This window comes from Balaenoptera musculus, chromosome 7 (assembly GCF_009873245.2).
Source record: "Balaenoptera musculus isolate JJ_BM4_2016_0621 chromosome 7, mBalMus1.pri.v3, whole genome shotgun sequence".
NCBI lineage: Eukaryota > Metazoa > Chordata > Mammalia > Artiodactyla > Balaenopteridae > Balaenoptera > Balaenoptera musculus.
Window position 1 is genome coordinate 54,300,859 of NC_045791.1, and position 13,602 is coordinate 54,314,460.

At 40.9% G+C, this 13,602-nt stretch overlaps 1 protein-coding gene across 4 annotated transcripts in view; it reads left to right on the forward strand.

Moving 5' to 3' along the window:
* Positions 1-13,602, forward strand: part of MAP3K20 (mitogen-activated protein kinase kinase kinase 20) — a 169,200-nt gene that overhangs the window by 139,037 nt on the left and 16,561 nt on the right. For 3 of the 4 annotated variants that reach the window (XM_036857319.1, XM_036857317.1, XM_036857315.1), the window contains exons 15-16: positions 686-748; positions 1,723-1,815. In XM_036857319.1, coding sequence (XP_036713214.1) covers positions 686-748; positions 1,723-1,815 — 156 coding nt within the window. The remainder of the gene's footprint in view (positions 1-685; positions 749-1,722; positions 1,816-13,602) is intronic. The other variant, XM_036857316.1, reaches the window with a different exon arrangement.

Below are 13,602 nucleotides of genomic sequence, written 5' to 3' on the forward strand. Positions count from 1 at the left end.
AGAGCCTAACATCCAACAAGTGCTCATTATTGGATGATGTGTGAACAGCTTTCATTTCACTTTTTTAAAAATGCATCTAATTTTTCTCACGTCGGTACTTCTTCACTCTCTATGTGATATGCTCAGTTCACAGAAAAGCTGGATTATACCTGATGAGTATAAACAAGAATCATAATTTAAATTGTCCTCCTTTCCTTTAAGAGTTCTTTGCCCTCCACTGGGGGAGGGAGCTTTGGACACAAACCCACAGAAAAGCCCTTTCAGTGCAATAAACCCTTTAGTGAGATTTCAGCCCTAATGAGAGCCTCTGGTGATATATTCATGTTCTTTGTCCTTTTTCCCACAATTACTCGGGGTGACAACTGCATTCTGTACACTAGAATATTAACTTGTCACTACTATACTCTACCGGTATTTGAAGAACGGTTTTATTTATTTTTTACCCTGAGATTAAACATCTTTAAAATATCTTCCTGTTCCATTAAATAATTATAAACTACCTATAATACTTTGAACAACCAGGTTTATTCTCAATAGATGTTGGATATTAACATCCCCAAGGTATTTTGTGAACTACGTAAATAAAGAATGCCTTTATATGTGCACAATAATTTTAATCCTTTCTTGGCATTATCGGATCATTAATAAAGTCACGTGGGTTTCTTGTGGTTTTTTTTTTTTACAGTCAGCCATTGAGAAGTTAACCCACGATTACCTAAACTTGTTTCACTTCCCACCACTAATTAAGGTAAGGAAGGTTTTTTCTTACTGAGAATACGCTACTTTTATTGACATATGCACCAGCCATATCCACACCTAAATTTGCCAATGTCGGGAACCGTTGTTTGAAGTGAAATTTCATCATATCTGTCCAACAAAAGGCCCTTTGAGTGAAGCTGAGGATGTGCATAAATGGAGCAACCTTGTTCCCTGCAAGTTGAAATATTAACAATACGGTCATGATAAGAACAACACATGTCACCTTAGTGGCTAGGGGATATAAGTGCTAACATTGTAGGTGAGGACCTCTGGCCTCCCACCTGGCTCGGGAGACCTTTGTCCGACATGGAAGCCGCTGAAGGAGTGCACACGCTAAGCTCTGGATTACCACTTGCATTGAGGGGTAGGAGTTTTATTGTTTGAATAAGATATTAATATATTTAACATATTATTTTGAATATAGTCTAAAGGTATATGGCATAGTTTGTTATAAGATTAGTAGATACTTGCAAACAATATACAGAACTCTTCTCATTCACTAACAACTCTGGTTTTCCATCTCTAAGCCCACGAAGATTCATTTGTTCCTCTGCTTGGCCCTCTATCCACAGATGCTCTAGGAACTGCATAATTCTTCTTTGGGAATAGGGTGTAAATATCTTGAGTGTTGTGAAACTCTCAAGGTGAAGTCTCTGTGCATCTCCAGGGACGAAGTGCATTTCTAGGGTAAAACTGCACAACGCAAGATGCATTGTGAAAAATGTAAGATGGTGACATTCAGTTTGTAGTGCATGAGACAAATCATTTGGCAAAGTTCTCAAAGGCTTAATATGTCATTTCTCTTGCTTTTAGTAACTGGAATTTGTAGTGTAATCCAAAATAACCAAAAATTAAGCAATAGATTAGAATGGAAAAACTAATGCTGGGAAATCATCTCATTTACATGAGAAGTAAAAGTAAAAACACTATGTAGTATAAACAGTGCTTAGTTTTCTGTTTCAGGACTCAGTAGGTGAACCTGAAGAAAATGAGGAAAAAATAGTGCACCTTGAACTTGTTTTTGGTTTTCACTTGAAACCAGGGACTGGCCTACAGGTAAATCATATTTTAAATCCTTTGGATAAATTTCAGTCTAATTTACTCTTTTTCTCTCCTGGAACTCTGTGGTTTTATATACCCCCTACCAGCTGGTAACATGATTCTGAGTAAATTTATAGACTTTATAAAATAGAATTTAATTGAAAGGCTGCCAGCTGCCTCTGTAAGCCAATCTAGGAATCTTTCTCATTCAGCTGAAGACCCCTGTGTGAGGCCACCCAAACCCTCAAGGAAACGCACTGCAAACCGTGGGGGGCAGTGGGGAGCGTTAAGGTCGGGGGCACGGACACTAGAGTAATTGTTTATGCTTCTTGGCGTCACAGCTTCCTGATTCCAATTTCTTTGTTTTTTAAGGGGAATCACTTTTATAATATCGAGAGTAGAACAACAGCAAGAATGGAACTGTAGGCAAAATGGAAACCCAGATTATCAGCGCTAAATGGGGTGGCAGGACATTTGACCAAATCTCATTCAGTCAGGCTGCTACTTTATGTTATGTTTAGAGTCTGGGCAAATTACATGGGCTAGGTGTCATATGAATTGGAATCATAATAGGTTTGTGTTACTTTGGATTACTATGAATAGCCAGTAATAGTGATCACGTCTGTTAATTGACCACTCGTGTTCCAGGCATACAGGACTCAGGTGTAGGTGCTATTTTCCCCCATTTTACAAATAAGGAGACTACGGCTCTGAAAGGCCAAGTAACTTGTCCAAGGGTTACATGGCTAGCAAGTAGCAGAAGACGGATCTGACGCAGGCCTCTCTGACCCCAGAACCAAACTCTTAACTACTGCACTGTTGGTACCTTTCCTTTGATGCTGCAAAGAGACCTTGTAAAAACAACTCCTCACAACGTGAGCCCGTTGCTCTGGGAGAGCTGGTGGGGCTCAGCTGGCCCACCGGCCCTCACTAATTAAACCATGCTTACCCCAGGTCATTCCTGGAACCAGCACTTGGGAATGATTGGAAATTGTTGCAAGGGGTTAGTTTTACCAGGGGCTTCAAAAGATGCTCTTTCTGGACACTGGACAGAGTGTTTTACCTGCACCACTGCAGGTATATTGATGCTCTTGCTGAATGGAAATCTTAACCTCCCTTGTTTGGGCCACAGAACTTGGTTGAGTGAAAGCTGCTCTGACTCTAGGTGTCTGGTATAGGAACACTTTTCTTTTCCCTCTGTGAACAGGTCACTGTCTATTCATTCCTGTTGTTAGAAGCAGCTGCCAGAAAGGGGAGAGTAAGTTCCTCTCCAACAATAAGCAAGAGCCCTTCCAATCCTGAGATTCTGTAGCTGTGGGCACCCCAGGTCCATCTGATGGTAAATAAATAGCACATTTTAATTTGCCTTCTTTGGTATGCTCCACTCTATGGCACTTTATTTATGAGTACTCTGTGTTTAAACATTTTTATGGCTTGGAGGGGGTAAAAGAAGAGGGAAGAATTTTCCTGAAAAAGACTTGTCAGGAGTAATCTCAACCAAGAAAATTATTTTCAATTAACAAAGAAATGACTTGTTAATGTGGAAAACTGAAATATATATATATAGTTAGTAAAAATCAGAAGCTATAAATGATATTGGAGACCAAATATAGTGGTCTGGTTTTGACCATGATGGTATAGACTTCTTGAGTCATTGGTTATCCACAGGGCCTAAAGTCACTGCAACTTTTGATTATCTGCTAATCCTTGGTCACCCATGCAGAGTAATAATTTCATCCATTCACTCAGCAGAAATTTACTGAGGACATACTGTGTGTCTGGCTCAATGCTAGATGCTCAGAATGCAAAGTAAAAGAGTATAGTACTGCCTTGCGAGGAACCCATAGTTTATGGGAAGAAATAGACAAGATCAATGAATGGTTTTAATACAGAATGATGCATTTTTTACAACATCATGCACATCATTCAATGAAAGCACAGTGGATGAGCACTGAAAGTGATGCAGAAAGGGGTCAGAAGAGGATCTTGATGTCTTCTTGGTAGAGGTGATACTTGAACGAAAATTTGAAAACCATCAGGAATTATTAGGTAGGGAGAAGACATTGAAGGCAAAAGGAACAGCATGTGCAAAAGCTCAGAAGCCAGGAAAACACAGGCACCTCTTCTTTGGACTGAATTCTATAGGACCTCACAACTCAACTCAAGCATCGCTGCCTCTGGGGCGACTTAACATGGAGCAGGTGGAATAGTGTGGGGAGAGTTAAGGCCAGAATGGTGGCTGGAGACCAGAAAAAGAACTGCTTTATGTGCTGAGCTAAGGAGTTTGAAACGTTTTAAGCAGGGAGTAGAGAGGATTCTATTTGCGTTTTAAAAAGATCTCTCAAAAGCACAGAGAAGGATGAATTGGAAAGGGCTCGGGAGAGAGTGATACAGTCCTGTGTGGGGCAGTGCAGACAGCCAGGTGAAAAGGGACAAGGAGCTGAGGCTATGCAGTGCCATGGAAGTGCCCTGTGTCCAGGGACACTGAGACGGAACTGATCAGACCGAACTGATCAGACTGTGTCACTAGCTGGAGTTGGGGTGATAGGGAGGAACCAGGATGGCACCCAGTTTCTAGGGTGAGCAGCTGGATAGATGACATTATAATGCAATAGATCAAAAGTGAAATATACAATGCGGATGTAACTAACACCAAGGTGCTAAAAGTATAAAGAAGTGACGGGAATGGGTGAGGTTAATCAGGAAAAGCTTTTTTTTCTTTTCTTTTAAAGTTTTAAAAAGTTCTTGGCCACGCCGCGCGGCTCACAGGATCTTACTTCCCCGACCAGGGATTGAATCTGGGCCCTCAGCAGTGAAAGTGCGGAGTCCTGACCACCAGGGAATTCCCAGGAAAAGCTTTTTTGGAAGGGATGAGTTTTGAATATGGGCTCGAAGAGGCTCATGGTCGTTTGCAAATAATTTTCTGAATATAATGTTTTAAAACTTATGCTTAGAGAGTCCTTCTTTCTGAAGAGCTCAAGTTATTTCATACATGTCATCTCATTTATCCCCCTTGGCATTTCTGTGAGATGCATAAGGCACATGGTATTGTCATCCTTGATTAGAGAAAGTGTGTTACCAGCCTAGGGTAAGAGGACGGAGCTGAGACCAGAAATTACATCTTCATCATTACCTATATATTAAACATGTGCTAAGCTCTCATACCTGGCCCAAGATATTTAAGTCATCTGGAAACTTCCACAAAATAATCCTAGAGTAAATTATTGTCCAGGTCTAAACTACCCAATTATGTCAGACTATATCCTAACATTATGAAATATCTTCTCACAAATGTGCTTTAAGTTGAAATTTAAATTCCCCACATGAAAACCTTGTTACCTTGACCCTTCAAGGTAGAACCCAAGAAAAAAGGTCATCCTCAAAATCCCAATTAACTGAGTTCCCATAAGCCCATCTTCACAGAAAAGATGAAGCCTTTACCCTGTCTCCATGACTAGAATAAGTTACACGAGAACACTGGGGTTTTGGAAGTTCTCTCCAAACCTGAGTTTGTGTATCAGGGAGATTTGCTTGACCATTTCACCTTTTCTTTTACAATTAAAATGAAAGATATATTCTAATGGCAGCCATTGGGAATAATGTATGACAGTGACTTTATCATGCACATAGTAGCTGTGTTTTCCCATTGCCTCTGAAAAGGACCACCAGTTAGCTACCACTTAAAACTGGTTTGTTGTTTCAGTAACTGGCCTACTAAGAGGAAACAATGGAAATGTGACCTTATCCACAAACATACAAATATATGTAGAAAATAAAGCCTTTCCTTGTAAGAAAGACCTGTCAACCTTTATGGTCAGAGAATTCAGATTAAATTCTTTTTTTAGCCTCATTTTACAACTAGACAGATTATGGCACATAAGTGAGGTTGATTCACCAGACCCAGGAAAGCCTTTCACGTCTGGGAGCCTGTGTCTGCTCCAGTAGTCCAGAGCACCTGCGTGACCCCCTGCCCGTGATCTCAGTCTCTGCTGCCACCCCCAACCCCTAGGGATGACCAGGCCCTCACCAGACACCAGCACCGTATGGAATTCAAAAATTCATCCACAAATGAAACAAACATCCTTTTTCCTTTCCTTTTTTGAGACAACCTGGCAGGGGAAATAATTGGACGAAAGGGTTCCCTGAAAATTTAAATTAATAAGAAGTTGAGAATGAGTTTTACCCATTTACCTGACCCATTTCTAAAGAGTAAAGTTAATTATTAATTTGAATAACAATGTACATTGAGGCAGCCTTCAAGTTGACAGTGGTATTGGCAGAAATTGGGTCTTTCTCAGCTCACGTTTCCTGGGCGAAGGGCTTGAAATGCTTATGATAATTATTATTATTTCATACCTCAGCCAGACATTGTGGCAAGCGCTTTGCAAACATTTTTCTGGTGTAATTGTTACAACCCACCTTCATAGGGAGCAGTACCCCTGTATCAGGCCCAGGAGGAAACTGAGGAGGGGAGAGGAAAAGTTCCTCCCCCAGAGTCCCTACCTGGTTAGGGGCAGGTCCAGCCCAAGGGCTCAACCATGGTGTCATACTGCTTCTTTTTGAAAAGTATCATCATCCCCCAAAATAGGTGTATTGGTAATAAAAAGGCAAATACTTTTTTTGGTCAGTTAATACTAAACCACCACTATTTTTGTTCCATGTGGAAAGTGCCTTGCATTTTGTAATCTAAGGCCTTGGACTTGCTACAGAAGGAAAGCGGCTTCCAGAATCTCAGGCAGCTTCATGCACTCCCCAGGGTGGCGACCACCCTTTTTTATTGAAATATTCAGCTGCATAGAGTTTATTATTATATCTCTTATAAGCTCACCAGTCAGGAACATTTGATTCTCAAATTGCCAAGGAATAAACTATCAACTCACCCAGGAGTTTTCTCACCCACCGAGATCCTTTTGAGACTTTGTGTCATAAAAATTCAAAAGCAGAGTTAGGAGGGAACTCTCCGAGAAGCTGTTCATTCCTTGTGTGTGCTGGACAGTCACAGACTTTTCTCTCGTGTCCTTAGTCCCTTTTCTCCCCAGTGAGGCAAGGAAACCTGATTGAAGCTGGGCTCCCTTGGGTCTAAGTGGGTCACCAGCTGTAGAGAAGAGATGAGCTTAGGGGAGAAGCCTGGGAAACGACACCCTGTCTCCAGTGGACCCTTAACTAGAGACTGGCTCCCAGACTCCAGCCACCTCCCTCCAGATGACCATCTCTTCTGATTTCCTTTCGACAGGCATTTTGAAGGGGCAAGCGAACCAGGTAGAGAAAATAAGAGGGACATTTGGAAGGGGTGGAAGCAGCACTAACTGCCCCCATCGGAATAGAAGCCTTTTCCATCCCCCTCGCCTCCCTCCTGACGCCCGTCACTGTTGCACCTGGCCCCCTTCTCCCACTCCCCACCCGAAGAAATTCAGTCAATAGTTCTGCTTCTCCAGTTGTTTCAGCTATAGGTTATAAATGCTGCTTTTCACAAATACTTCCCACTTACTATTGTGCTTGTACGTCTTTATTAGATTGCTTATAAAATGTGGCATCTAATAAACTTAATTGAATCTCCAGGCCCTTTCTCAAAGCACTATAAATATTAAAAACTGCCAAATAGGGCTTTTTTTCCTATTGTGGAGTTTTTATAAATGGTTAGATAAACATGAATAAAATAACAGGGCACAAAGGATTTTGTAAGGAAGTAAAAAGTCAACACCTTTTGTACATTTCGGAAGAACTAAAAGGCAGTGCTTTGCCTTACATTGATATGTCTTGCGTTTATGAAAAATTCAGTGTAGGGAAGTTTATTTCCCATGACCAACTATTTTTGGGGGGAAAGATACACATACATACACATGTGTTTGTGTGCCTCGGTATATAAGCTTGCAGTGGTGGGGTTCTGTAAGAAATACAAATTTTAATTGACAGCAAAGGAGCAAATGCAGTTCAGAATTTGACTACATGACTTGCTGCTAATTTCTAATTCGCGTTGGCGATGTGCTTCGTCAAACAGGTCAGGCAGCCTCTTATAGAACTAAAACAAAACTGGGAGAGGCGTCCAGTACATCCTTGCTGATGGGTTGATAGTCATGTGTAGAAATGGCCTGCCAGAAAAATGTCTAATAACTGGGGAAACAGCCCTGACTTGTAGTGTTTGCAGCTTTCCATGTCGTCAATACTCCTACCGTGGCCAATTTCAAATTGCTAATGTGACATCACCGAACTTGAAGTTGGGAAGAGATGAAAGCAATCAGCTCATGGGGGCTGGCTCCAGCACGGATTGGATCACTCTTAGTCTTCTTAATCAAGATTATGAATTCCTTTCAAAATCATGAGTAGCAAGGAAGTATACCTGACGAAACATAGGTTTAAATAAATTGCAAACACATTATTGCTGGTTTCCAGCTATATTAAAATGCGGAGTTAGCTCAGAGAGTGTTCCAGGCTCCCAATGAACCCATTGTTGGCTTAGATCCCCTTGGGTGGCTATTGGCTCATACAGCTACACTGACCACAGTGTATGAATCACAAGTTAGGATTTGAGTTTGTAGGAAGTAAGAATATAATTATACAAACAGAGAAACAGAACTTAAATTTGTGACTGCCTTTTAAAACGGTTGTAACAGCCATCACTGGCAACTTTATGATGACAGGCGCAGTTGTTGATCATAACAGAGATCTTTGCTTTTAGAAGCAGGTTTTGAAAAGTCTCTGAGAATCACTGTAAGTTCTGCAGAGAGAAGGCCTTGATAACTCACAGTGACTTGTGTATTCTGAACCAAAAATTAGATCTTGGAAATAATCAACTGTAAAAGAACAGATTATTTGGAATGAAATTAAAAGCACTATGTTAGGAAAGCAAAGATGTGTGACAACCACATCAACATTAGGATTTGGATTGAGAATAAACAAGGCCTGCTAACTAGGACAGTTTAGGGTTTTTTTCCAAAAACTCTATTTCTAAAAAAAAGAAACAAAAATTGTATTTCTTAGAGTCATTTCTGGAGACATGGGAGGTAGGAGGAGAACTTAGTAGGTAGCAGAGCTGTTTTTGTATTTTGAGGGTCCTGGGTGAAAGTTTATTTGCAGCCCATTTCCCAGTATTAAAAACATTTAAGCAGTAATTAGGTAAGTGAGACCACTTTCTATATTGGTTAAGAAACCCAGTCTGAGATAGAATAGATTCTTATTTATTCAAAAATCAAGAGGAAGACCTACTATTCTTTTTCTCCAAGATGAATACCTTGTACCCCCCAATTTCAAATACAGTTTAAAAATAAATAAATAAAAAAGCCCTTTCCAAACGTGTCAACTAACATCAGAACCATTTCAGGTAGTCACGTGTGTGATGCATCATATGAAAGTGTATCTCACTTGATTTGTTTCACTTTATTTTAACATCATCCCTAAAGTCCTTTTTTCAAGCATAACTCAAATAACAAGCCCCCAGAAGGCAATAGAACCACCTTATCTCCACTGGTGTCTAGTTGGCACCAGTCTGCCCTGACCTTAGACACAAGCCATTGTTAAGGGTATAACGCATTTACATATTTTGCAATAAAACATCAGTTATTTGCATTACTGTGTCAAGTTTTATTTGATTCTTTCACCTAAAAATGACTCATTTTCCTTTCTTGTATTTTAAAAACCAACTACTCTAAGCTTGTTTGAGAATAATCAAAAATTGCCCATTTAGCTAGAAGTCATTTTCTTTTCAAAAGGCAAATGTTATTTAATCTTTCAGCTGTTCATTGTGCCATCATAAATACTTTCTTTTCAGCACAGTTGTGGGGACTGAAATGAGCCCACTAATTGCCTCCCATTTCGACTGACATGTGGTGGTTTAGTGGAAAGAGAACACAGCAGGGAGAAGGAAATAGGAGGCTGAGAAAATGAGAGCTAATTATTTTCACTGCCTCATGTCAGGCTCTGTGTCAGCCTTGTTTTTACAAACTGGAAGGTTTAGCACTAAATAAAACAAACTGGCGTCATGTTTTTATATACTGGCAGTGTCATGGAAGCAGCTGCACATCTCAAAGACAATATAATGCCTGCGTTCACATGGACACCATCTGACAGACACTGTGAGCCACGGCTAATGAGGACATCACAGTGGTGCCAAGTGAAAGGTGCTGAATTATGTATGATTCTTCATCAGTACAGCAATAGTCCTGTACATCATTATGAGACATTGTTTTGCTGGAGAGATTAAAACATTCTTAGTTCCAGACCCTGCAACCTATATGCGCTGAAAGAGGTTATTAATGGAATTTTTAGGGAGAGTTTCTTGTGGATTTCTTTGCGGTTGAAAAACAAATCTCGTGGGACAAAGCCGTGATGGGTCACGACACTGTATAGATAAAGAAGAGAAACAAATTAACCATACTTGCATTATCTTCCTTTTAAAGGCAGCATAATAAAATAGAGTGTACCAGGGTTATACATAATGATAAATAACCCAGGTGCTATCTGGGGATGTTCCACTCTCCTGCCTTTAAAACAGCAGGTTTCAGCAGCTGAGCTAGATAATAGCAATGCATGTAAAGGAGCCTTCGGAGGCCTAAATCATCAACATCTTACTACTTTTAATACCAGCATGACCAACATTTCTATCGTATTTTTATTTCATCTTGTATGACTTCTTACATTTCAAAATAGTCAGTTGCCTGCTATGAGACTGTTTCCCTTTTTTCCCCCCCTCTTGAATCTTAAAAAGTTTATTCTGACCTCTGTATTTTAGATTTTAAAATGTTTCCCCAGTACAGGCCATTTTTTTTTTTTTAAGGTGGAAGGGCCTCTTTGCTAGAATCCTGGGCATTCTCTGGTGATTTTACTTTTTCTCTGGTCATGGGGAACAGGTGGGGTGGTGATGGGGATTTTAAAAACCAGTGTCCCCTCCATTAGACTGGGCATGCCCAGTGCAACTAAGTTAACTTGCTGCAAATCTCTACACTTTCTGAGTCTCAGTCTACTCATCTGTAACGTGGGGGCAGTGCTATCTAGAACAGGGTAAGCCTGTGGGGATTAAATAAGAATCTCGAAAACATTATGCCTAGTGAAAGGAGCCAGACATACACACATGCATACTACAAAATCCCAATTTTGTGAAGTTCTAGAGCAGGCAAAATTAATCTAGGGTGGTAGAAATTGGACCAGTAGATGCCCCTGGTTGTGGAGGAGTTATCAACTGGAAAAGGGCATGAGGGAATTTTCTAGGCTAGTGGAATATCTTACCTGTTTGGGTAGTTACACTGGTGTACACATTTGTTAAAATTAATTGAGCTGTACACTTAAAAATCTGTACACTGGACTTCCCTGGTGGTCCAGTGGTTAAGACTCCGCACTTCCACTGCTGGGGGCGTGGGTTTGACCCCTGGTTGGGGAAGTTCTGCATGCCCGAGTGGTGTGGCCACAAAAAAAAAAACAAAAAAAAAACCCTGTACATTGTATTGTGTGCAAATTATACCTCAATAAAAAATACATTAAAAAAATGTTAATGTCTGTAACCTTCAGGTAATGGTCATCTATAGGAGCCTGAAAGCCCAATGTGGAGGTTTGTTTCCTTCTCAAATGTCCTAAATAATCTTGGCCCTAGATTTTTAAAGGTTTACCTATAATGTTCATGTTTGCAATAAAATTTTGGTAGGAAATAAAAAAAATAGAAAGAGAGGTTGTTGTTTCTGAATTGCCCAGAACTTAAAATAATATTTAAGTATAATTTTTATGCTAACTTCAATCACTTTTTCTCTTTAGAAAATTTTCCTCTATCTTGATTAGTTCTTTTTTTATTTCTTTTCTACCTTTTATTTTTTTTCTTCTTTTTTTTTCTTTTTATGGAAGGGAGAAGGGATGTGTATGTTTGGCATCACATGTATTAGCCTGGAACTCCAAAGAATTTTAAACAGCTTGCAGAGAATGTAATAGTGATTTCTCACAAAGAGATATTTAATTTAGCATTAACTGAGTGTTGTTTAGGATGTTAACTTCACAGTGTAAGAGTTTCTGTTTTACTTGGCCAGTAATCTTAATTCAGAAAATTTTTTCACGTAATTGGCAACGCTGAAGCAGTTCAAACGGAACCCTTTCTCATCCTCCATTAACCACACACTTGCTCCTAAAATTATCCAGGTATTTCAGCAGCTGAAATGGTACATATCCTGGGCACTCAACAGAATTGTCATTTTTTTCATCAGTTTCCAATGCAAAAATTCCCCTCTCCCCCACAGAATCCCATCTGTTTCTTATAGATTTGCACTGAGGGGCAGATTATCTAGCTAGAAGAAAGGTTTGGATAGCTGTTTTTTGCTATTCAGCCTCAGCGAAGAACTTCCCCAAAGGCTCCTGTGTCACTGCCTTTTCCCTATAGATTAGTAATTAGCACTCCCTAGAGATGTGCAAGGTACAAATTTGAAAAGTGGGCATGTCCTCTTGGGTGGGAATCTAGTTATGAAATAAAAAATCCATGGTAGTCAGGACCTGCCCCATGATTTTGCTTGTGCAAACAGATGGGAGAAGGTTGTTTCTGCTTTGGAGAGTGGCCATCCTGCCTAGCCACAAAGCCTAAGCCAGGACTGGAGGGAAGTGTTCGTGATTCCAGATCCTGGTCCAATCAGTCAAGAAAAGGAGCTTACAAACAGTGGAATGGCACCATATACACTTTTAACAATGATCTTTTTCAACAAAGGAGGGGGAAATTGACTATGTTGGACTTACTGGAGAGACTCAGTATTTCAATCTCTGCCGTGGAGTCCTATAAAGCAACTCACCAAGATAATTTGGACTACGCGTTGACTTTGGAAGGTGGAAAGTACTATAATTCTTACTCTTGTTAACCCATAACAAGGAAAGTTCAGGATTCAGAAAAGACAGAGGGGAAACCTGCTCTTCATAGCACAATGGGCCCCCTTGGTTTAGTTCTGAACTCCACCACTTGCTCTCTGTGTGATCTTGGTCAAATTACCTCATCCCTCTGTGCTTTAGTTTCCTCATCCAAGATAAGGCTCTCTGGCTGTCAGTCACATTTCACAGCCATTGTCCCTCCGGACATCTGCTGGTTTCTGTTGGTAGGGCTGCATCAGGATCTGTTGAAACAGGAAAGGGCAGTATTGGTGTTATCTAATCCATGTATGTAAGAAGATGTAAGTTTCTTCCTTCTACGTATTTCATAAAGGCAGTCTTCGCTGTGTTGCCACTTGGCTGCACCTTCTTTTTTCCAACACTGATCAGTCCCCGGCACCAGTGTCAGTCAGTGCCCTCTGGATCCCCAAACTCCTGCCCAAGGAAGATGCTTTGACCCAGCCTATCCACTCTGGCCAGGTCCCTATTCTAGACACTCTTTTTTTTTTTTTTTTTAATTAATTTATTTATTTATTTATGGCTCTGTTGGGTCTTCGTTTCTGTGCGAGGGTTTTCTCTAGTTGCGGCAAGTGGGGGCCACTCTTCATCGCGGTGCGGGGGCCTCTCACTGTCGTGGCCTCTCTTGTTGCGGAGCACAGGCTCCAGACGCGCAGGCTCAGTAACTGTGGCTCACGGGCCCAGCTGCTCCGCGGCATGTGGGATCTTCCCAGACCAGGGCTCGAACCCGTGTCCCCTGCATTGGCAGGCAGATTCTCAACCACTGTGCCACCAGGGAAGCCCTCTAGACACTCTTTGAACCTTCCTGCCTCACCTACCTTCTGGCCCATTCCCTTAGATGGCTGCTAGAGGATGGGCTGGCTAATGTAATAACAGATTGGAGCTCTGTTGGTGACCAGTATTGGTAAGAATAGTAATCACTTCTTTGGGGGCTCCTAATTTGGCTCTGGCACAGTGCTGGGT